Consider the following 23,094-nt stretch of genomic DNA (forward strand, 5'->3'; position numbering starts at 1 on the left):
AATCTCTGGCACCGAATGACATGCAAAATTTGAGCAACAGTCCAGCGCTGCTTCTCTGTAGCCCAGGCCAGGCACCTCTGCCGCTGTTTCAGGTTCAAAAGTGGCTCGACCTGGGTAATGCGGCACCTGTAGCCCATTTCCAGCACACACTTGTGCACGGTGGCTCTGGATGGTTCTACTCCAGACTCAGTCCACGGTTTCTGCAGGTCTGGAATCGGCCCTTCTCCGCAATCTTTCTCAGGGTGCGGTCACCTCTTCTGGTTGTGCAGTGTTTCCTGCCAAGCGTTTGCCTTCCCACTGAGGTGCCTTGATACAGCACTATGGAAACAGCCTATTTGCTCAGAAATTTCTTTCTGTGTCTAAGTCTCTTGCTTGAGGGTGTCAATGATGTTCTTCTGGACAGCAGTCAGGTCGGCAGTCTTGCCCACGATTGCGGTTTCCAGTCATGAACCAGGCTGGGAGTTTTTAAAAGCCTCAGGAATCTTTCGCAGGGGTTTTCATTTGTTGATTCAGATGATTAGGTTAGTAGCTTCTTTAGACTACCAAATTTTTAGAGATAGGGACTTTTGGTTTTTCGTGACTTTTTTGCCCAAATCATCAACATTAAAGCAATAAAAGGCTTGAACTACTTCAGTTGTGTGTAATGAATCTAAAATATATGAAAGTCTAATGTTTATCAGTACATTACAGAAAATAATGAACTTTATCATAATATGCTAATTTCTTGAGAAGGACTAGTATACATGAACATACGAAAAAAAAAAGTAATGGGGGGGGGGGCTACTTTGTGGTTTTTCACTTATCGCAGCGGGTTCTGGTCCCCATTAACCGTGAAAATCGAAGGATCGCTGTACTAGAAATTGTACAAGGGGTGTGAAAATTTGTGTCCCGAAATGGGTAACGCGTTTTGAAAAGATGTCATTGTTTTATCAAGGTTGCTGCCAAAAACGTCCACTCGAATAGTGTCTACTCCATGCGAGCCTAATTCCCAGTTGAAATGGATTGGATGTCTTATCGCCGTCAATGTGTGTTCTGGCCCTACAGTACAGCATGTGAAAAAAGCCCAATCATAAAGTAACTGTTAGTAACCACAGTTTTGGCAAAGTGACGGTGCAAGTGAGATGACGTAGACAGGAGGGGGCTGCGACGACAGTTTATTTACGGAGGGGCCCCCGGAGATGGGCTCCTTCACCAGCAGGTTAGCAATAAAGCGTAAAAACACATCAAACGTACAGTGAAACCGGACCAATTCGTGAGCTACCGCTCCGGGTTTTTAGAGGGGTGGGGGAGATTCGGCGACGCGACCGCCAGTCAATTGAAAGCATGTGAGCTCGTGCACTTGAAGAATCTCGCGTCCAATTCTTGATTACGAGGGCCGGCCGCGGACGTCGCGCTCCGTGGAGAAACGCAGCCATGTGTTGAAACAGCTGGAAGGCCGGCGTCACCTTTGGATCCTGGCGAAAACACGAGAGGCTTACGGGGCCGATTCCGCTCCCTCCGTCGTCACCGCTGGGCCACGCGAGCTAGGTGACACGTGCGATAGGACCAGGATGTGATGTAAGAAGATAATGAGTCGCCGGAAAGAAGTTGAGTCGCGTAAGGACGACTGAGAACATCTGTAGGGGGAAAAAAAAAACTAGTTCTAGTACAGGCATTTTGTTGGTTCACTTTAGTGTTACACCGACACCTTTTTTTTTGGCTCCCGATACCGATACTCGGCTGCTGATATCGGCTCATGCCTATACTGTACCGATACCACATACTGTAAAAAAAAAAAATTACTGCATACTGACACGTGAAGTAGAGGAGTACCTTCTCTTGTGTTTACTGTTTGACTGTTGATATTACTATAAAACACTTCATATAAAATAAATAGCACTTATACCATAGTTTAAGGAAAACGAGCAGAATACAGGGCATAAGAGATACATGACGCCTTATAACAGAAGCCCAATGTGTGCGTCATGCAACTGACTGAGCAATATTGACGCCGACAAGCCCACGTCTGCACCACCAACTTGTTGAAATCAGTTCTCCCGGACAGTCCGGAACAAATGGCGTGATGCCCTGTCCCAACACGAAGAACACCGGAGAATGCCCGATATCCAACTGATAGCACGACTGATAAGACTCCAAGAGCCCCTTTGACACTGAGGTGGCAAAATCCACAACCCTCGTTGCCCTGACAACAGTAACTCGCGAGTCTTCCTGTCCAATCCACAAACGGATAATAATCCTAAACAATACTTAAACACACCCTTCTTCCTGCCCAAAGCCCGCCCCGCGAGAGCTTTCAAAAGACAATGTTTAACTAAGCATTGTCATTTTTTTCTCGGGAGCCTTTTGTTGACTTGTGATATGGTGACCTTGGATCCTCGCTAGGGTACCTCTGTGCTGTATGACTGCTGTCGACTTTTTAACTTGTGTTTTGAAGCCTTTTGCCGGCTTTCATAATGGAGTCAGTACAAGGGGTTAAGGTGAACGTGCGGGGTTTGGCCTTTGGGCGGGTTGTCGGGGTCTCGCCAGTCTAGGTCGTTGGATCTGCGCCAGCGTGGGTCTGGCGGTTTGGCTGGTGTGATTCCGGCAATCTGGCTAAAAGGTCAGATTCCTTCAAATGTAAAATAATTGCATTCACGGCTTTATACCTTCACCGCTTCAAAACCTTTGTGAAACTGGAAGAAAAATACTATTACTATTGAGTTCACAGTAGATGCAGCGATACCACATGATCAACTACGTTAGCTCATCTCGCGCGCGGAGAAAACAAATCCGCCTGGACGTCATCGCTAGCACGCCAACCGTACGGGAGAAGAACACATCGGACGACTCCTGACCCGCTTTGCGCCGTGACAAATTTAGAAGGATCGACTTTGTTTTTGTCAGAAAAAGTGCTGGAAAGAGACATTTTTCTGCCAGGGAAAACATCCTTCCGTGAAACTCGGGCCTGATCACACAAGCAGACTCGCTCGCCGCTTCGGGCCAAGCAAAAGCTCGGGAGGGAGTCGTCGTTGACCTTCGCGCCGGCCGTAAAATCGAGTCGAGGCTTTTCAAAGCGGGAAAGCAAACAATCCCCAATCGGATCTCGCCCGAATCGCGCGGAGCTCCCGTTCGGAGCGGCCCGCCCGCGCCGGGGGCAGGAATGCGCCCGCGTAATGAAATGAAAATGCGTCTGCATACTTTCCCATGGAGACCGCGGCGGAGGAGGGAGGAGGCTCCAATTAAAGGCTGACACCGTAAACAGACGGGCATCGGGACGGACGGCTGAGCGGCAAACAAAAGCGCTCGCCTTGTTTGGATTTCACGTGTTATTTTTGGAGGTGTTTTATGTAACTGGAAGCTGCTAACGAGCGCAAATACCAAAATACAAAGAGCGGCAGACAAAGGAGAGTCTCTATTTTTGACTCATCCGCCGCTCGTTAAGGCCGGCGCCGACAATGCCGCGAGGTGGCGTCGTCACGTGACCGCCGCTTTGAGGACGCCGCCGTGAGGACGGCCTTCCGAGCCCACGCTAGTTGTTGCCGAATCGCCGTTAGTCCGGGTCAAATCCGGTGCTTGACCGCGGTCACGGAGGCGGATGACTGAAGGGGGCGCGTGCGAGGCAGGGCCGCTTTTCAGGAAAATCCCAGGAAGATATCCTTCCGCTTTCATCGCTAAAACCCAACGACATACAATATGTCTAATATGTACACAAGTGGAAGGGATGTCCTCGATCTGATCACGTGATCGCCAGTTTTTAAAATCGATTCTGATTGATGTGCAACAAATAACCCAGAGGTACAGTGGTATGAAAAAGTATCTGAACCTTTTGGAGTTTCTCACATTTCTGCATAAAATCATCAAATGTGTTCAGATTTTTCTCAAAATCACACAGATGTAAAAACAGTGTCTACTTTAACCACCCAAACATCTATAGGTTTTCATATTTTAAGGGGGGGGAAATAAGTTAACCCTCTGCCTAAGTAGACTTTTAAAGAGCAATTGAAACCAATTTTTACCAAACAATTTAAGTCGGGTGTTTTCCACCAAATATTAAATGTGACGGTTTACTTATTTTACCCCCGTTCTGTCATCGTTTGCATGCTATCCTCGTTAAAAAATGAAAACTTATCAATGTTTGGGTGGTTTTAGTTCAAGCTGACACTATATTTTCATCGGTGCGATTTTGACAAAGGTCAGATCACATTTGATGGTGATTTTATGCAGAAATGCGAGAAATTCTTAAAGGTTCGGATACTTTTTCATACCACTGTAAGTTTGCAAAAGAGAAAATGCCCAGTGACGGCCAAAAAATTCAAGTCAATCACAACCAAGATAGTTCAATTGTACACATTGGATTTTTAATTTAATTTTTTTTTTTTTTTTTTTGTCGTTACACTCACAGCATAATTGCCCAACTCATATTTCTACGTTTGTTTTTTTTTTTTTTTTTTTTTGCAAACACCCTGATATTTTTATGACTGAGGTAGGGAATGTTTTTGAACAGTTCTGATTGGCTTAGGAGAAAATCAGTAAGGCAGGATGATGCAGCCGTGGTAGGCAGGAGAGTAACTTGGGCAATTATGCTTTTGGGCTAACGTTGGAGAAGTTGATGCATAACTACTGAAATTCTACACATTGATTTCAACATGTCCAATTCATTGATACTGGGAGGACCGGCTTTCAGTCTTTTCGCGTCATCGAGGGCGCGAGACGTCCAATCCGCTCGAAGGGGCCAATGCTGCTAGCGACCCGCTTCACACGGCTCGGACGTCGACGGCAGCCGACGAGCGAGAAGCACTCGACTGGCTTGAACGTCGCCCAATAGGCCTCGGTTCTTGCACGCGTGACTTCATATCGGTGCGTTTTCATCCGACGTGTTAGGCCAACTCCGCCGATGACTTCTTCACCTCGGTCTCTTTGGGCGCCGCCTCTTCCCCTTTCTCCGGGGAGCCTTTGAAGCTAAGCGTGGCGGTCCATTAAGTCGACGAAGCGGCCCCCCTCCGGGAGCGCCCGCCGTTACATCACGGCAGCGCAACATCAAGGCGCGGGGGCGCCGAGGAGAAGATCTGAGCTCGCCGGAACCTGCTGCTCCGGCTTTGACCTCTGCTATCAAAGCGCGCGTTGCGTAAAGCGCATGAATTATGCTTTTCATCGCGCGTGCGTGCCGTGTGCAGAGCGAGGCTTCCGGTGCTGCCGCTCCTCCTCCTCTCCTTGGTCGTGAACCTGGACCTCCTCATCTGACAATCCGGCGTCCCCGATTGCCGAGACCCACTTTTAGACGAGTTGAGAACAAAGACGTCGACATTTCGGGTAAGACGTTCCCCCGCGAACCGGCCTTCATTATTCGTTGACGCTAGTCAGGCAGGTCTGAATTGGAGTCGGGTCCCTTCAGTCTAGTACCACATTGCGCCACAAGATCTCAGGTCTCTGAGCTCTTCTGCAAGCCGTGCAGCACTGAATGGCCGGTACAGGACCAAACTTGCTTTAAAAATAAATTGTTTTTACATCGACTGTACTCTAACTTTAGTGTATTAGCGCTTACAACTAGCAGATGCAATTTGGAGAATTCCGGTCTGTAAACTGTGGGTGATTTACAGGTCACTTTCTGAACCGAGGACCACCGATGATTCTTTTAAAGTCGCCACCAAAAACGGTGCTAGGGACAGACTTTCAGGTCCCGACCCGCGAATTGAATAGCGGTCTTCTTCGACCCTGCCCTTTATAGCAACTCGATATTTATAGTAACTCGATATTTAGTACGAATGTTCGGAAAGCTCTTTATGAATCCCCAAAGGAAAACAGTGCGACGAGTAGTAGCTCGCCGCTCCTGTCATTGTTGAAGTTCGGTACTCCTCCGACGCCATTCTTTACTGGAACGTCATCCGGCGTGTGGTGTGACAGAGTGAAAGGCTTCTGGAAATGTTCTTCAAAGCATCTGGACATCATCTTCAGCTCATTAGCTTGACTGATGCCGCTTTCCATTTAATATCATACCAACCAACATCATCTGTCTTTGAAGCTTCATCATCATAAAATCTTGCCCAATTCGCATGCGAGCCCGGTTTTGCTCCGGGCGGAAGGCTCGCAATCTCAGTTTTCTTTATTGGCAGAGTATGTGAAAACAACTAGGAATTTGTCTCCGGTCGTCAGCGCTCAGAGTATCGGATGATTGCCGCCGTCCTAAATGGATGGGACGTCTATCGCTGTCAATGGCGATGAGGTTTTGAATTGTGCTCCACTGGGAAAAAATAGTTTCATGAAAAAAAAAATTATTTAACAAAAGCTGTATCTTAAATCATTTTTTTCCATTTTTATTGAAGATTTGATTTTAATGAACTTACAATGGCTTAAAGTGCCTATGACAGCAAAAAGCATGTTTATTTCATATTTCACGCGGTATTTTATGATCCTGAATAAAATGGACCGCTTGGATGTGTGTGTGTGAAAGCGTGCGATTTATTTATTCAATTTTTTGAATCTCGTTCCATGAAAATGCGTGACTTCCTGCATTGAGGAAGAATGCGAATGTGACGTCAGCCGGGTCACCATCTCACATTACAGCCATAGCTATATAGCACGCAAATGGACTGCGAATTCAGCTGATGAACTTATTTTTCGCATCACGCCAGCACAATGTGCTGCAGGCTTTCGTTGCTGCACCAGGGAGAGGCGTGTGAGCCTTTTTGGGTTTCAAAAAGTTCCCGTTCACTGCGGGGAATGGCCAAAACAAGTCCGACAACTGTGGGTCCGTTGGACCTAGGAGGAAGGGAGTAAACTACGTGTTTTGATTTATGTCAAAAACTGGGATCATGGCACACATTTTAATAAGGAGGTGGCTCGCATTTTGTGGGTGACAATGCTCCTTGTCCACCGAGAAGGCCACTCGGCCGACAACCGGCGGCTTGTCACGCACCATGGTCACTTCCACCTCCTCTGTCTTCTTGGTGTGGCCACCAATAGACCACTATCCTCGGCTCGGTCACGAGCAGCCTCCCGCTCTGACGTCGGCCGGTTTGTCCACCGAGGATGGGCCATTTTCGGCGTTCGTTCCCGGCGACGAGCACTGCCAGCCGACCACGGCAGCAGAACGACGAGCCGTAACTTGCTCACCGCCGGGTTGGCCGATCGGTGAAGACAATCAACCTCGACGCCATGTGTGACATGATTTGGGGTAGTTTTGTGTGATTTTTCGTTTTTTAAAAGGCGAGAATAAGAATCGGAAAAGCTGCTCCGTTCAGGTTAGCATGTGAGCTAGCTGTCACACTACCGTTTTCCTCCGACAAAAGCCGGACTAACTACGGTGGCATAAAATACTGTTCGGGAGAGGAAGAAGTTGGCACTTTTGACCATTATGCAGTAATTTTGCCCTGTTGTACTGAATAAATGCATTTTTAATATTTCATATTCCAATTAGCACAAGACTTATTTGTCATGACCATACCATTTATTTAGCAATTGGGAAAAATACTTAGATAAAAAGAATATCAAGTAAAAATATTGGAGAGATTGAAACAATGATGACATTTTGCTGCTCTGTCGTATTTTCCTCGTTCTAAGTCCCCCCCCCCCCCCCCCCCCCAATGGGCTGAATTCTAATCAGATCAAATCGGGACCCTGCCTATGTCATCAACCAGCTGGGGACGCTAATAACAGGCGGGGCTAAACGGCAGATTAAAAGACTCATTTCTCGTCATCTCGAATTCACACAATAATGCTGTTTAAGATTTTTTTTTATGTTGTCAAAGGCACTTGAACATTTCATTGCCAACTTTTATAGCGCCAAAGCGGGTGCCTCTTTAAACCTTTCAAAGCTCCCGTTTGACCGTCAGCTGCTATTCAAATTTGGAATCACCCGGTGGCAACATCTGACACGGAATGGCCGGCCCGCCTTTCGCCAAACGCGTGGAAAAGTAAGCGGCGTCAGAGTTTCCGTGTTTGGCCTCCTCAGAAGACGAACATCCCGACTCGCTGGCTTTTTGCAGTCTTCGCTCTCGACTTTTGACTGGTTGGCACGACGGCCTGGAAAACCTTTGAGAAGAACAAAGCGCCTTCCCGCCTGCGTGCGTTTGCGGAGCCACGGCCATATGGATGTAATGAAAGCCTGCATCAAACGCGGGTTTAGCGTGGCACACACATAAAACTGGTGAGTCACTTTGGCGCACCGGGAGTTGGTGTGAATGTCAAAAACACTTGAACTTTGTTGTCTGACGCGTTGTGACACGGCGCAAGCACGTGAGAGCCGCTGCTGCCGTTTCTCAGTCCAGAGCACATCTGCAACACATCTGGACCCGCTCCCGTTTGACACCCACCAGCTGTTTGGAAACTCGAGAACAGTGCTGCTTTTGACTTGCGAGCGGCAAGCAGAGTCTGCTCAGGCATCCGATTAAAATCCCTTCTCGACGCGTCCCCGGCGAACCGGCCGGCCGGCCGGCTGTCAGGGAAACTCCATCGCCGTGCTACTTTGACTCGCGAGTGACTAGCAGTTATAAGCGTCAAACGGTTTTGCGGTTTTCCGACGCTCGACAGATGTCGGGTGAGAAGTTCCGTCATCTGAGGTGGCTCGGGCATTTCATATGAATCCCATCTGAAGGAATATGACCTTCAAGCCAGACAGCCGGAATCGCGCCAGCCGAACCGCCGGACCCGCACCGGCGCAGCTCTAATGTCCCGGGCCGGCGGGATCCCGGCCAAAGGGCCAAACTCCGCGCATTCACCTTAGTCTAAACCAGCGGTCTCAAACCGACTCCACAAAGGGCCGCAGTGGGTCCTGGTTTTTGTTCCAACAGATCCAGCACAAACAGTTCAACCAATGAGGTTTCTACTAACATAAGCAGCACCTGATTGCAATCAACTGATTACACTTGTAAGAAACCAGATTGGTGAAAAGGTATTTGTCTCGTTTGGTTGGAATGAAATCCAGTACCCCCTGCGGCCCTTTGAGGACCGGTTTGAGACCACTGGTCTAAACCCTTTGTACTGACTCCATTTTGAAAGCTGGAAAAAGGCTTCGAAGCACAAGTTGTCAATTTATTCATGTTGACAGTGATCAAACAGCAAGGCGAAATGGACTCAGGCAGGGAGAGAAGGGCACCCTATCACACATCAACAAAAGGTTCCTGAGAAAAATAACAAGTTAAACATTGTCTTTTGAAGGTTCTCACTGGGCGGGCAGTGGGCAGGAAGAAGGGTGTGTTTGGGATTATTGTCTGTTTGTGGATTGGACAGGAGGATTCGGGAGTTACTGTTGTCAGGGCAACGGGGTTGTGGATTTTGCCACATCAGCGTTCAAGCGGCTTCTGGAGTCTTGTCAGTCATGTTATCAGTGGAATATCGGTTGTTCTCCGGTGTTCCTTCTGTTGGGACGGGGCGTCCCGCCATTAGTTCCGGACTGTCCGGCAGAACTGATGGCGAGAGTTGGTGGTGCAGACGTGGGCTTATCAAGTGTCAATCTTGCTCAGTCAGTTGCATGACCCACCCGTTGGGCTTCTGTGATAAGAAGGCGTCATGTATCTCTCATGCCCTTGTTTTCCTTAAACTATGATATAAATGCTATTTCATATTTGGTGTGTTCGAGTAATACAAACTGTCAAACAGTAAATACGAGAAATGATACTCTTCCCTGATTGATTACATTAAGTGTGTTAGAGTAATACAAATAGTACCTTTTCTCATATTTACTGATCGACTATCTCCTTCACTTCTCAACACGTCCCCGGTGAAGTGATCCCTAGCCTAATCCCATTCAGACGGACCGTTTTATGATGTCGGAGAAAAACGCTTGATGGAGGGCAAGAAGCTCAGTCATCTGAGGTGGTTCGGGCATTTGATTAGGATGGTTTCTAGACACGTCCCCCGTGATGCGCTGTGGACCATTCCGGTTGCTAAGACGGAGACCCAGTAAAAACTGGGGGGGGGGGGGGGGGCAGGTTGAAGCGGCTAGGGAAAGGCTTTTTCGTGGTCCGATAAGATACTGGTGCGATGACGTGTGTTTGTGTGTGTAGGTGAAACACAACGGGCTCATTCAGGAGATGACGCATCCCACCGCAGGACCCATCGCCGTTCCTGGTTAGCACACACACACACACACACATCCAGAATCATTTGTCTTGTCTATCTCCACTCCCTGATCACAACATTTCGAGGTAGTAAATTGACCTCTGTCCAAAATTGACAACGGTAGACGTTCAATCACAAACTTAGGTTTCCAATCCATTTGACGTGGGAGGGTGTCAGCGAATGAACCTCTTAGAATGGATTGGATGTCTACGGTTCATTGTGACATCGAAGCCTTCCAACACACAGCGGTGGATGAAATCCCCAATTTTATTTTCAGCGAGTTGTGCCATTTACACTTATGACTCTGGGCGCGACATTTTAGCTGGAAATGTGCGTTGGAACTTAGAAGGATACACGGGGAAAAGTTGGACGACGACTGCTATGTAGCTATGTAAGGGTATGATTGTTTTCCAAAGCAAAAGCAGATGTTTGCATGTATTTCATTTTGATTCATTACAAATATAATCTGCTTTTAGCGAGGACTACATAAATCAGAATACTTTTTTCCCCTCCACTATCTTATTAAAAAAACAACATACATATATGTACGTACAGTGCTGGCCAAAAGTATTGGAACCCCTGCAATTTTGTCAGATAATGCTGAATTTCTCCCATAAAATGATTGCAATTACAAATGCTTTGGTAGTAATATCTTCATTGATTTTGCTTGCAATGACAAAACACAAAAGAGAACGGGGGGGGGGAATTATCATCTGACACAAAACTCCCAAAATGGGCCAGACAAAAGTGGTGGCACCCTTTGAAAAGTCAGGGTGATGCTTTTCTGTGTATTTAACAGAACCTGTTACTTAAATGTGGCGCATAACAGATGGTAGCAATAACTAAATCACACTTGCAGCCAGTTAAACTGGATTAAAGTTGACTCAACCTCTGTCCTTGTGCGTGTACCACATTGAGCATGGAGAAAAAAAAAGAAGACCAAAGAACTATCTGAGGACTTGAGAAGCAAAATTGTGAGGAAGCACGGGCAATCTCAAGGCTACAAGTCCATCTCCAAAGACCTGAATGTTCCTGTGTCTACCGTGCACAGTGTCATCAATAAGTGTAAAGCCCACGGTACCGTGGCTAACCTCCCTAGATGTGGACGGATTGACGAGAGATTTCAATGAAAGATTGAGCGGATGGTGGCTTAAGAACCTCGACTAACATCCAAACAAGTTTAAGCCGTCCCGCAGTCCGAGGGTACATCAGTGTCAAACTTTACTATCCGTCGGCGTCTGAATGAAAAGGGACTCTACCCAGGAAGACTCCACTTCTGACCCAGAGACATACAAAAGCCAGGTTGGAGTCTGCCAAAACTTATCTGAGAAAGCCAAAAACGTTTTAGAAGAATGTTCTCTGGTCAGATGAGACAAAAGTAGAGCTTTTTGGGAAAAGGCATCAACAAGAAAAAAAAGGAGGGCCTTCAAAGAAGAGATTTCAGTCCCAACAGTCAAACAGGTTCCCTGATGTTTTGGGGTTGCTTTGCTACCTCTGGCACTGGACTGCTTGACAGTGTCCATGGCATTATGAAGACTACCAACAACTTTTGCAGCATAATGGAGGGCCCAGTGTGAGAAAACTGGGTCTCCCTCAGAGGTCGTGGGTCTTCCAGTAGGACAATGACCCAAAACACACTAGAAAAGAGAGAAAAGCAATGGAGACTTTAAAGAGGCCAGACCGGAATCCCATAGAACACCTGCAGAGAGATCTGAAAATGGCACCCTTCACATCTCAGAGACCTGGAGCCGTTGGCCAAAAAAGAATGGTCTAAAATTCCAGCAGAGCATTGTAAAAATCCCATTGATGGATACTGAAAGCGGTTGTTTGCAGTTATTTTGTCTAAAGGTTGTGCTAGCATGTATTAGGCTGAGGGTGCCAATACTTTTGTCTGGCCCATTTTTGGAGTTTAGTGTAATATGATAATGATTTCATTTTTTTCATTCTCTTTTGTGTTTTTTCAGTGCAAGCAAAATAAATAAAGATATCTTTACCAAAGCATATGTAATTGCAATCATTTTCTGGGAGAAATGGCGCATTATCTGACAGAATTCCAAGGGTGCCAATACTTTTGGCCAGCACTGTATGTATATTATAAATACACACACACAAACTATATATACTTTCAAAATAACAAAACTAGATGAGCACTCTGCAGACTAAGCAGCCAGATTCAAAGCATCCCTTTAAGTGTGAACCATGTTATTGTCAAATTCTGACCTCCCGTTTCATATTACTAATTAATCCTGCAAGATTGATAATAACCCTTTATTTGTTCTTGAATTAAAAATCTATTTTGGCTGTGTAACCTTTGACCTCCCGGACCCTCTTCAGTTTCATAATACAAACATGTCTTGCAAGCCCTTTGTTTTTGAACACAAAATTAAAAATCGTTTTAAAAAGACATCTTATTTGCCTCTGTGACCTTTGACCTCAAGTATACAGAGACCCATGCTCTCTAAAAATGAATTTGGAAAAAAAAAAAAAACAATAGTTTCAGTTTGGGCAATTTTGAACAAATTGAAACAAATGATGGGGTCTTCCTTTCGACATTTTCGTGCTCCTTACGCCGTCGGAACCAAAAATCTAGCCTGAAATATACAGAAGGAAAAGGTTGTAGCGTCCAGTTGAGCTCCATAGCGTCGCTCGGTCTCTTTCGGAGTTTTCTTTCCATCGCCGGAAAGTTACTTTGATTTTGTAGGTCCGTCCGTAGCGAGCGCGCGTCCTTCTTTGTGACGTCTGCTTTTTATTTTTTGCGACTTGTCGCTCAGGTCCGGCGGTTCGCTACAGCGGCTTCTCCCAATGCCGCGCCGCGCCCCCTCCCGTCATCGGCCAGCACACCGTTCAGGTGTTGCGGGACGCCCTGGCCTACGACGACCGCGTCATCCGGCAGTTGCTGGATGCGGGAGCGGTGGCCCAGAACCGGCTTTGTTGAAAGATGGCAAATCGACGAGCCTCCTGATAACTCGCTTGAAGTGAGTTTATCGCTAGCAGACGCGAGAGGGTTAGCCACCAGCTTCAAATGGATTTGCTGTCATTGGCGGCCAATGAGTTCACCTTGGCGGTGTCTGCTTGTTCAAAAGCAAAATTGTGCTTAAAACTATTGGCGATGGTAGAGAATGTCACTTTGACACCAAAATATGTACGACTTTTATGACTTTGATGTTTTGGTGGTAAATAGGAGAGTCAAATATCGAAATGCTTTGTTTTACAGATTGAAAAATAGTGATTTTTTTTTTTTTAAACTCATTGGCTCCATTTTGACTGGAAGACACCTTATACAGTATGTTTTGGTAGAGATTTACCGAAATGGTTTTTTCAGAACTGACACCTATTAAGAGTAGGGAGGGGGTGATAACCCATTTTTGGAGCCAATATTCAATTGCAGTAAAAAATGAATAATGCAAACACTGAACTTCATTGAAATGCCTAAAGAATGTTTGTTTCATTACATAAATAGAAAACAATAACTCCAGAAGAACCTGAATTTCCTAGACCCCAACATATTTTATAAAGTTGAATAAAATGTTATATAAATAGCTCTGAAAATTTTCCACAGCAAATACAAGGAGTGCTTGTAAAGTTCAATCAAAACTTGGCTTTTTTCAAAACAAAATGTCAATATAACTGAAATAATTTGACTATGATATACTGATGTATGTAATGACTCTTTGTGTTTTTTCATTGCAAGCAAAATAAATGAAGATATGACTACCAAAGCATTTGTAATTGCAATCATTTTCTGGGAAAAATTGAGCATTATCTGACAGAAGTGCTGGGGTGCCAATACTTTTGGCCAGCAGTGTAAAAAAATCAATGAAAATAAAAAGATGAAATGATGGTTGCCAGCTCCTCCCTCCAGTTCCAAATGGCTATTACCGTCAGTGGCAGCCAATGACTTGATTTTTGTTTTCCTGATTTTTCAAACCTCTGGAATTCCAGAAGGTAGATTCATTCTTGCTTTTGTTCATTCTTCATTTTGGAGTCAAGCTATTGTAGTACTCCCCCCCGCCCCCCCACTAACTAAATTACAGCGCGTGCCAACTTTGGATGCCGCCGCTGCCCAGACCGAAAAAGGCGAGTCTGTCCGTTTGAAAACCGCCGCCACGTTTTCTGGCGAGACGTTAACGCCGAACGACGTTTCTCTAGCCGTCCGGTCCGCCGAGGCCGACCGGATCTCCCCGACCCCGCGGAACTCGACGCGACGTAAGTCACGATCCCATCTGGCGCGTGTGCAGGAACGTTTTGTTTTTTCTTGGCGTCCTGATGCCGATCGCAGACATCAATGATACTTTTATTTTGAAGGCTCGCAGCTGCAGCTGGAAAGGCGCTCAGAGACTCGCAAAAGTCAACTCCAAACATGGGGGGTGGGGGTAAAACCTAGTTGAAGCCCTATTTTGACCAGTCAAATTGGATTGGACATCTAGCTCTGTCAGTGGCAGCCATAGAGTTCAAAATCAAACTTTTTCTCTTGAATCACTTGTTGTTTAGTGTAAAAGCTTAAAATGCGCCGCGTTGACTTTTATGCAATTTACAATGAATACAATTGCAATTCGTTGAAATGGGGAATTTTGATTTGGCGGCACTTAACCGGTCCACTTCCAAAACAAATGAAACTCATAAGTCAAGGTAGCGTTTCATAACAAATGGAACGGGAAGAATGCGAGGTTTCCTCGTCGCCAGTCCCAAAAACGTCTTTGGAGCGAGAGAAAACGAGGCAAATGGCGTCGGTCGCGGCCGGGACTCCCTCATATGACGTCCGGCGGGAGCTTCTCTGGAAAACACTTCCTGGCGTTGGCGAGCGAGCGAGCGTGCAGCTGGATTTCCCATTCTGACGTGCACGCACACACCTGCTGGGTCCCGTCTGGACAGGATGTGTACTCAGGGTTACCACGGCGACCCCGGCCGTCCCGGCTTGATTTTGCGATGACAAAGCCACATGCCGTTAACTCTTTTGTTGACGACGATAGACGTCCAATCGCATGACTTTTAAAATCATCCATTAAAAGCGGGAGTTAATTTAGTGAAGGAGTTATGCATTTACCGAACAGTTAAAATTTGAAACACTTTTTTTTCTGAATTGAAATGATTGGATTGCTTTTGTTTTTTTTTTTTTTAGGCCTTTGTGCGTGAAGAGGGGATTTTCAGGACAGAGCAAAGCATCTCTTTGAAGGTGAGTCACTCTCTTTTTTTCGGGAGCACTAATGAGTCCGGTGGCCGCCCTTTATCCCCGCATTCTTTTGAGGTGGGCCTCCCCGAGTCACGTGACTTATTTTCTCGGGTGCGGCGCTACGATGGCGTTCGATGGGACGCCAAGTCTTAGTTGTCCCGCCGACCAATGTTGCAAAAGCTGCCACTTTCCAAATGTATCACAACCTTAACCTGATGCAGGGGCATCACTAGGCTTTAAGAACGGGGGGGTGCCTTAGACCCCGGGAGATGACCAAGATGTAAGTGAACGTAGCGTACAAGCACAAAACTTCACAAACAGCTATCAAAGTCTGATCATTTATTATTATTGTTGCTTCAGTCATTTTTTTTGAATATAGTAGAACAACAGGAAAAAAGTGGCTACAGTTGCAAGTTACTTGGTAGACGGAGGCATCAAAGAATGTCGTTGTCATACCGTTTTTAAGAGTGGCAAATTGGTCTGACTCCTACTGGTCAATAAAGGTGGTGGAGTGATGATTAGTGTATTATACTGTATTATATTGACTATCCACTGATGAGAATCATATGTGAATGAGCTCAGCTCCTGTACTCATCTATAGACCCTACCCACGTGACATCACAACTCCGCTCTCCTGAATGGTACCGCCCAATTGTCCGTCAAAACATAGTGTTAACCTGTTACGGCTACGTACATTCCTCCTATTTACGGCGTGTTTTTCTGCTCCTTAACATTAATAATCAAAATGGTGAAGGCGTGTGTGGCTGTTGGTTGCACTAACAGAGAAGATGGAAGGAGAGACTTGAAGTTTTACCGTATTCCGAGGGATCCAAAGAGGAGAGCGAAATGGACGGCTGTTATTCGACGTGAAAACTGGGCACCAAAAAATCACCACAGACTATGTAGTAGTCATTTTATATCCGGTAAGATGCATTTAAGATATACTTAGAGGGTTTTGGGCTGACAAATAACCACAATTAAGATCATTGTTAGGCTAATCGCCGACAACATACACGTATGTATGTAGTGAGAGTGCTATCGCTAAACCATATAAACATTAAAAGCCTTAACTCCATTGACAAACGACATGAAATACATTAGACTTGACAGTGGATGTTAGCAATAACAAAAGATTTTGAATTGAAAATTTCTTAACTCGCCTTTCCAAGCACAAGATAGATTCCTGCCGATTTTTTGTGGACGAGGACCTGTTTCACCCAACCAGCAACGAAGTATTTATAAGCCTCCATCCAAGCTCTTGAAGTTTTTCAAATTTTCGTGAGAATAGGCTGATTTTGTGTGGACAAGATAATTGTAAATATCAGCGTAGCAGATGTCAGGCAGACAGGGCGAAGACAGTGGGTCGAAAAACATGGATTTGGGCATCAAATATGGATCTGGCGACTGTATAGAACGAAGCTTTTCCACATAACGCCTTTTATGCAACACATCCAGTGAGTTTACGGCATCAGAAAGCACCGGGTCTTCCATGAAATGCATTTTAAATTCCTCGATCAATTGAAACCAATGCTAATACAGAGACAAAATGACGGACAAGTGGGCGGAACAATACAGCGAGCACGTGGTTTTGTGACGTCGGTGGGTAGGGTCTATACATTAAGCGAGAAACAAAGCTGATACTCCAGAAGGAAGTCAGCCCAAAGATAGGGGTGAAAAGAGTGCACACTTAACTCAAAACAACCAGAACCTTCACAAATTATTTCAGACTAACTAGCTAGCAGCAGCAGCAGCAGCATTATTTTAGAGCCGAGATGTAACTTTTGACAGCAAAACAACAAAGGTAAGATGTGCGCAGAGATTGTCTGTAGTGTGCAAGCCAGGTTTTTATTTGTCAAACACGGAGCAGTTGGTTGGCAAAATCAGACCACTCGCCTTTCATTCAACCAAATTGTAAAAACGTGCCCCTTCACATCCTCAGTAACGGAACGGTGTTGCAAAGATGGGAAAGGTAATTCATTGGATTACTCACTACTGGGGGAAAAAATGCAGTTATACTCTCGCCGGCGCAGTCCTGACTTCGAGCAAGGTCACAGGGCAAACGCGGAGTGCAATTTCAGTGATGTGGGCGTTTTCTATATGAACAAGTGGAATGGATTGGAGGGGCTCTCTACCTTACTCTATGAAGTGAGGGGAAACTGACAGATTTATGATCATATTTAAGTTAATAATGATAGGTTGTATGATTATTGATTTAAACTAATATGCTAAAAATTTCATAGTCAATATGTCAGCATTTTGTGTGTGTGCGTGTGTATATAAACACTCACCTGCCACTTTATTAGGTACACCTGTCCAACTGCTCGTGAACACTTAATTTCTAATCAGCCAATCACATGGCGGCAACTCAGTGCATTTAGGCATGTAGACATGGTTTAAGACACAATCTCCTGCATCAGAATGGGGGAGAAAGGTGATTTGAGTGACTTTGAACGTGGCATGGTTGTTGGTGCCAGAAAGGCTGGTCTGAGTATTTCAGAAACTGCTGATCTACTGGGATTTTCACACACAACCATCTCTAGGGTTTACAGAGAATGGTCCGAAAAAGGAAAAATATCCAGTGAGCGTCAGTTCTGTGGGCGGAAATCCTTTGTTGATGCCGGAGGTCAGAGGAGAATGGCCAGACTGGTTGGAGCTGATAGAAAGGCAACAGTGACTCAAATAACCACCCGTTCCAACCAAGTAGGCAGAAGAGCATCTCTGAACGCACAGTACGTCGAACTTTGAGCCAGATGGGCTACAGTGGCAGAAGATCACGCCGGGTGCCACTCCTTTCAGCTAAAAAAAAAAAAAAAAAAGGAAACTGAGGCTACAATTTGCACAAGCTCATCGAAATTGGACAATAGAAGATTGGAAAAACGTTGCCTGCTCTGATTAGTCTCGATTTCTACTGCGACATGCGGATGGTAGGGTCAGAATTTGGCGTCAACAGCATGAAAGCATGGATCCATCCTGCTTTGTATCAACGGTTCAGGCTGGTGGTGGTGGTGTAATGGTGTGGGGAATATTTTCTTGGCACTCTTTGGGCCCCTTGGTACCAATTGAGCATCGTTGGAACGCCACAGCCTACCTGAGTATTGTTGCTGACCATGTCCATCCCTTTATGACCACAATGTACCCAACTTCTGATGGCTACTTTCAGCAGGATAATGCGCCATGTCATAAAGCTGGAATCATCTCAGAGTGGTTTCTTCAATTCAATTTCATTTGTATAGCCCTTGAACGTGTTTCTTGAACACGACAATGAGTTGACTGTACTCAAATGGCCTCCACAGTCACCAGATCTCAATCCAATAGAGCATCTTTGGGATGTGGTGGAACGGGAGATTCTCATCGTGGATGTGCAGCCGACAAATCTGCACCAACTGTGTGATGCCATCATGTCAATATGGACCAAACTCTCTGAGGAACCTTGTTGAATCTATGCCACCAAGAATTGAGGCAGTTCTGAAGGCAAAAGGGGGTCCAACCCATTACTAGCATGTTGTACCTAATAAAGTGGCCGGTGAGTGTATATATATTTTTTTTTTAAATATTTTTTTAGGGGGGCTTCAGCCCACCTAAAATATGCCTAACAACACCACTGACCTGATGTCATTCTTCTAAAAAAAAAAAAAAAATACTAAGGATATTGATAAAAAAAATGTATAACCCTAAACTACAATGACCTATGCTGTAAATGTGGGGTGGCGTGGCTCAGTGGTAGAGTAGTTGTCCCCCAAACCCAGAGGTTGTGGGTTCAATTCTCCGCCCTGATGAACACGTGTCCTTAAGCAAGATACTGAACCCCACGTTGCTCCTGGTGCTGCGTCACCAGTAGGTGGATGGTGAGATAGTGTAAAGCGCTTTGAGCGTCTTGAAAGGTGGAAAAGCGCTATATATGTGTAACACCATTTACCATTTAAATGTGTTTGATTGAATAAATTAAAAAAAAAAAAAAACTCATTCATTCATTTTCCTTGCCGCTTTTCCTCGCAAGGATCAATGAGGTGCTGGAGCCTATCCCAGCTAACTATGGGCAGTATGCGGGGAACACCTAGCCTGGCTCTGCCAGACTATTCTCCCTGTATTTTTCAAACACTGATAGTATAGTCTGGAAACCATCCCATTAACGGCCTTTTCGAGCAGGTACAAAATCAATCGACAAATCAGATTCGTTTATTTGCGTGACGTGTTCTTCACGAGCAACGTCACTCTTGCGCGTCGAAAGTCGTCTCTTCTGAACGGCAGAGCCGAGAATATGTTCCAATCCACGGTAAAATCAGTTTTAAATGACCAAAAACACATCGACACGAGTCATTGACAACAGTCTGTCTCGCGCTAGCCATGTCGAATAAACTCCGCTCTCTTCGTATGTTTACTTCCGCGCGCAAGTCCATTGTCCTGCGGTCGCCATTTTACTAACGTCACGTCTGCCCGTCGCTGATTGGTCCACTCCGCTGTCTGTTTGCTGTGGCTTGCTCCGCCCTGGAAATTGTTTCCGTGGGAATGGTGGCCAGACTCAATAGCTGGAACAGCGTTGAGTCTGGTGTACCAGGCTAGGGAACACCCTCAGTTGGTTGCCAGCCAATCGCAGGGCACAAAGAGACATATAACCATTCATGCACACACTCATACTTACGGACAATTTAGAGTGTTCAATCAGCCTACCACCCATGTTTTTGGGATGTGGGAGGAAACCGGAGAAAACCCAGGCAGGCACGGGGAGAACATGCAAACTCCACACAGGAAGGCCCAAGCCTGGGATTGAACCCTTTATCTCAGAACTGTGACTTGGACGTGCCAATCCAAAACCATGTTAAAAGAAAAAGTATATTTCCATCCCCCATCTTTTTTCATTTTCAAACCTTTTTGCAAAAGCTACAGGGAGCCACTATGGCGGCGCTAAAGAGTTGCTGACCCCCACGGTCTTGAGGGAAAACAATGAAACTGCGACGCTGTTGTACATCGTCGTATTTCGAGACAAATGACGAGTCAAATTTGACATCAGATGTCGAAAGCATCGTATGTCGATGCTATCGTATTGCTGTATACATTTCATTAAGAGAAAAAAAGGTCTACTATAATAGAGTTGATGTCTTCTTTTTTGGCTTCAGCTAAAGCAGTGAAAAAGCCTGATCATGATGCAGGTGAGAAGAGAACCTGCCAAATTTTCAACCCACCCGCTGCAACCACAAATTCATCACAAATGCACACCGGTAGACGTCCATTTACGTGCGTGTGTTTACAGTGCGTGCTATCGGGCCGTCACAATACAGCTGCGCACGCTCAGCAGCGCTCACTGAATCATCCGCTTTGTTTACTCTGTCCGCTGTCTTGACCGCTATTTGGCCCAGAATGACTTTGCGGGGCCATTCGCCATGGACGGCGCGAAAGCAAACGAGTATTTTATTATTTTTTTTCTTTGCGTCGGCGGCGGCGGGCGACGCGTTTGCCAGACGCGTTTCCGATGCCTTTCCCAGAGCCCCAAAGTCAGGCGCGGGTCAGCCAGAGTGACTCAGCGTTCCCGCCGGAAACATGGTTATCGCTTGCGCCGCGGGCTCTTCCTCCCGACTTCTCCGAGGGAACCTCCCAGTCAGGGCGGTCCCGGAAGAGAGCTCCGCCCACTCTCGATATTTGCCGCGGGACGTTTGAAGTCAAGCTAAGAGTGGGGGGAAAAAAAAGTTTGTCCCCACACTCGGAGGTTTCACTTTGCATTGTCTTCTTTTCCGCTGCAACTTTGGCCCCCCTCCGATTCCAAAAGACCTTCCTTGATAGCGTACCGCACGTAACATGTCACGTTTGCTCATTAATATTCATGACGTTAGCAACTGTTGCTAGGGGGGTCAAGCTTGCATTGGTCCCTCATGCTAGATGCATGTAAATAGTGTACGAATGAGATGTTTACTGAGCTAAACTTCCCAGCTCTGTCCAAAAATGATGTCCCTGGTGCCAAATACACTGGTAAAGATGTGGAAGAACATACAAATGTTTAGTTAAAGAGATGGCTCGGGTGTCGAGGGCTGAAAAAGTCGGGCCGACCTGATCCAGAATTAGCTTTTTTATCGACACCTTTTTCTTGTGTGCATTGCCTTACGTCACTGACAATGACATTCTCCTGTTTCAACAAGCTATCCTTTACCACCACAGGGTTTCCCCTACATATAAGCGATTGTGGTGCACCGCCACACCAAAATAAAAGCCACCACACCTTTCAAATGCGTTTTTTTAATTTTTTATAATATGTATATGTGATTTATAATGTTATTTTATGTACACATCCCCCTTACTAAAGTCAGATACCATGTGAATTTATTTTTTTCATATCTTACCTCTTCATCCTCTGTCAGCCCATGGCCCCCCCCAAAAAATGTTGACTGCATATGAAGGTGAATGGCTTCACCTTGCTGGTGTTAAACTGGTCTTTTGGACGTCAGCGCAAGTTGATCCATTGTTCCCATTTTTTCCTTTTGGCTTCGAGAAACGTATGAAGAAAACATCCTTCATATGTCGTAATGCCTAGAGTCGTTTCTACAAGTTCCATAGCAGCAGTGTTGACTCGGCATGTTCTCTTTTGAAAGATTACCAGCAGAAAACGAGCAGTACTAACATGGGTTGTATGCGAGTGCACTTCTATGTTGACCCCCTTCCGGTTTACGATGGTGACATCCAGCAGCCTTGCGGTCTAAAAATAGCTTTCGTGCAGTACGCTATTAAGGGGGAAAGACAGTGAGAACCAAAAGTGGTATTTGCCATGTGGCAAAATGGATTTTGCCATGTGGCTTTTTTTTTTTTTTTTTGTATCCATGGCATAGACATGCATAGACGTCAATGGCATGGCCTTATTTAGGTGCCAGTTGACTTACAATGCACTGTAATGTAAAATTTATGGTCAAAAATCACAGCCACACATTTTTTTGCCATTTAAAATGAATGGAAAATTTGGACGTGCATGGCCTGCAAAAATACCATATACCCCCAAAAAATGCCACATACCAACAATAAAATATGCCACTAACCAAAATCAATTTTTCCACAAACCAATAAAAATGCCACATGTCAAAATACGTTTTGCCAGATGGCAAAAAAAAAAAAAAAATAAAAAAAAATAAAAAGCACTTTTCGTTTTCAGCCCTGCTGATTGAGGGACAGGACGTCAAAAGTTAGCATTAGCTTCATTCATCCACTGACAGAGTACGGGTTGTGGTAGTTTTCATTTTTGTTTTTTTTTATTAGTGATTTTTCAATTCTTTTTGGATCCTTGAATGTAATCATTTTATTGAAATGTTTTTTTATACTTGTGTTATTACTTGTGTAAGAATAATAGAAACGACGGTGAGCTAGCGCTACGCCCCTCCCTTTTCGAGCGTGGAAGTGCCCGGCCGGTTGTGGCACGCGCGCGGTGATTCAGGCGGTGAGTCACGACGGACCGCGTGGGTGCGAGACGGGTCGCCGCCCTGATCCGCTCGGTCGGAGCGACGAGACGCTCCGATCGCCGCCCGGCCGCGTCTAGACGGACCATCTGACCCGCGCGCGCGCGCACAGATGGACGCCGGCGCCGGCGACAAAGTCGAGCGGGAGAAAGTTTGATGAGCGGAACGCGGACGCGACGGGTCGCGGCGGGTCACGTCCGCGCGTTGACGTACTCGTGTCATTTCCTTCTCCGTTAAGCGCTAATCCTATGCGGAGCGAGCCGAGTAAAGTGAGCAGAACAGGAAATTAAAATGGATTGAGCTCCCGGGACCCGACGGTGGCGCCGGAGCGGAGGGCGGCCCGCGGGTCGTCCCCCCCAATGCCCGCCGTTTGACATAATCACACGCAGACGGGGATGTTTGTTGTTTGAAACTTTAATGTGAAGCAGAAAAGTCCAATAAATTAGATCAGAAAATGTC

At 45.8% G+C, this 23,094-nt stretch overlaps 1 protein-coding gene across 2 annotated transcripts in view; it reads left to right on the forward strand.

Moving 5' to 3' along the window:
• The window catches only part of sugct (succinyl-CoA:glutarate-CoA transferase), a 53,151-nt gene that overhangs the window by 15,577 nt on the left and 14,480 nt on the right, over positions 1-23,094 (forward strand). Inside the window, exons 13-15 of one of the 2 annotated variants that reach the window (XR_009061612.1) lie at positions 9,981-10,044; positions 12,807-13,010; positions 15,155-15,208. Coding sequence is in view for 1 of the 2 variants with exons in the window: in XM_057824053.1 (XP_057680036.1) it covers positions 9,981-10,044; positions 12,807-12,970 (228 nt within the window). In the remaining variant the exon portion in view is untranslated. Of the gene's footprint in view, positions 1-9,980; positions 10,045-12,806; positions 13,873-15,154; positions 15,209-23,094 lie in introns of those variants that run through there. The other variant, XM_057824053.1, reaches the window with a different exon arrangement.

The sequence above is a fragment of the Corythoichthys intestinalis genome, chromosome 20, assembly GCF_030265065.1.
Source record: "Corythoichthys intestinalis isolate RoL2023-P3 chromosome 20, ASM3026506v1, whole genome shotgun sequence".
Classification (NCBI taxonomy): domain Eukaryota; kingdom Metazoa; phylum Chordata; class Actinopteri; order Syngnathiformes; family Syngnathidae; genus Corythoichthys; species Corythoichthys intestinalis.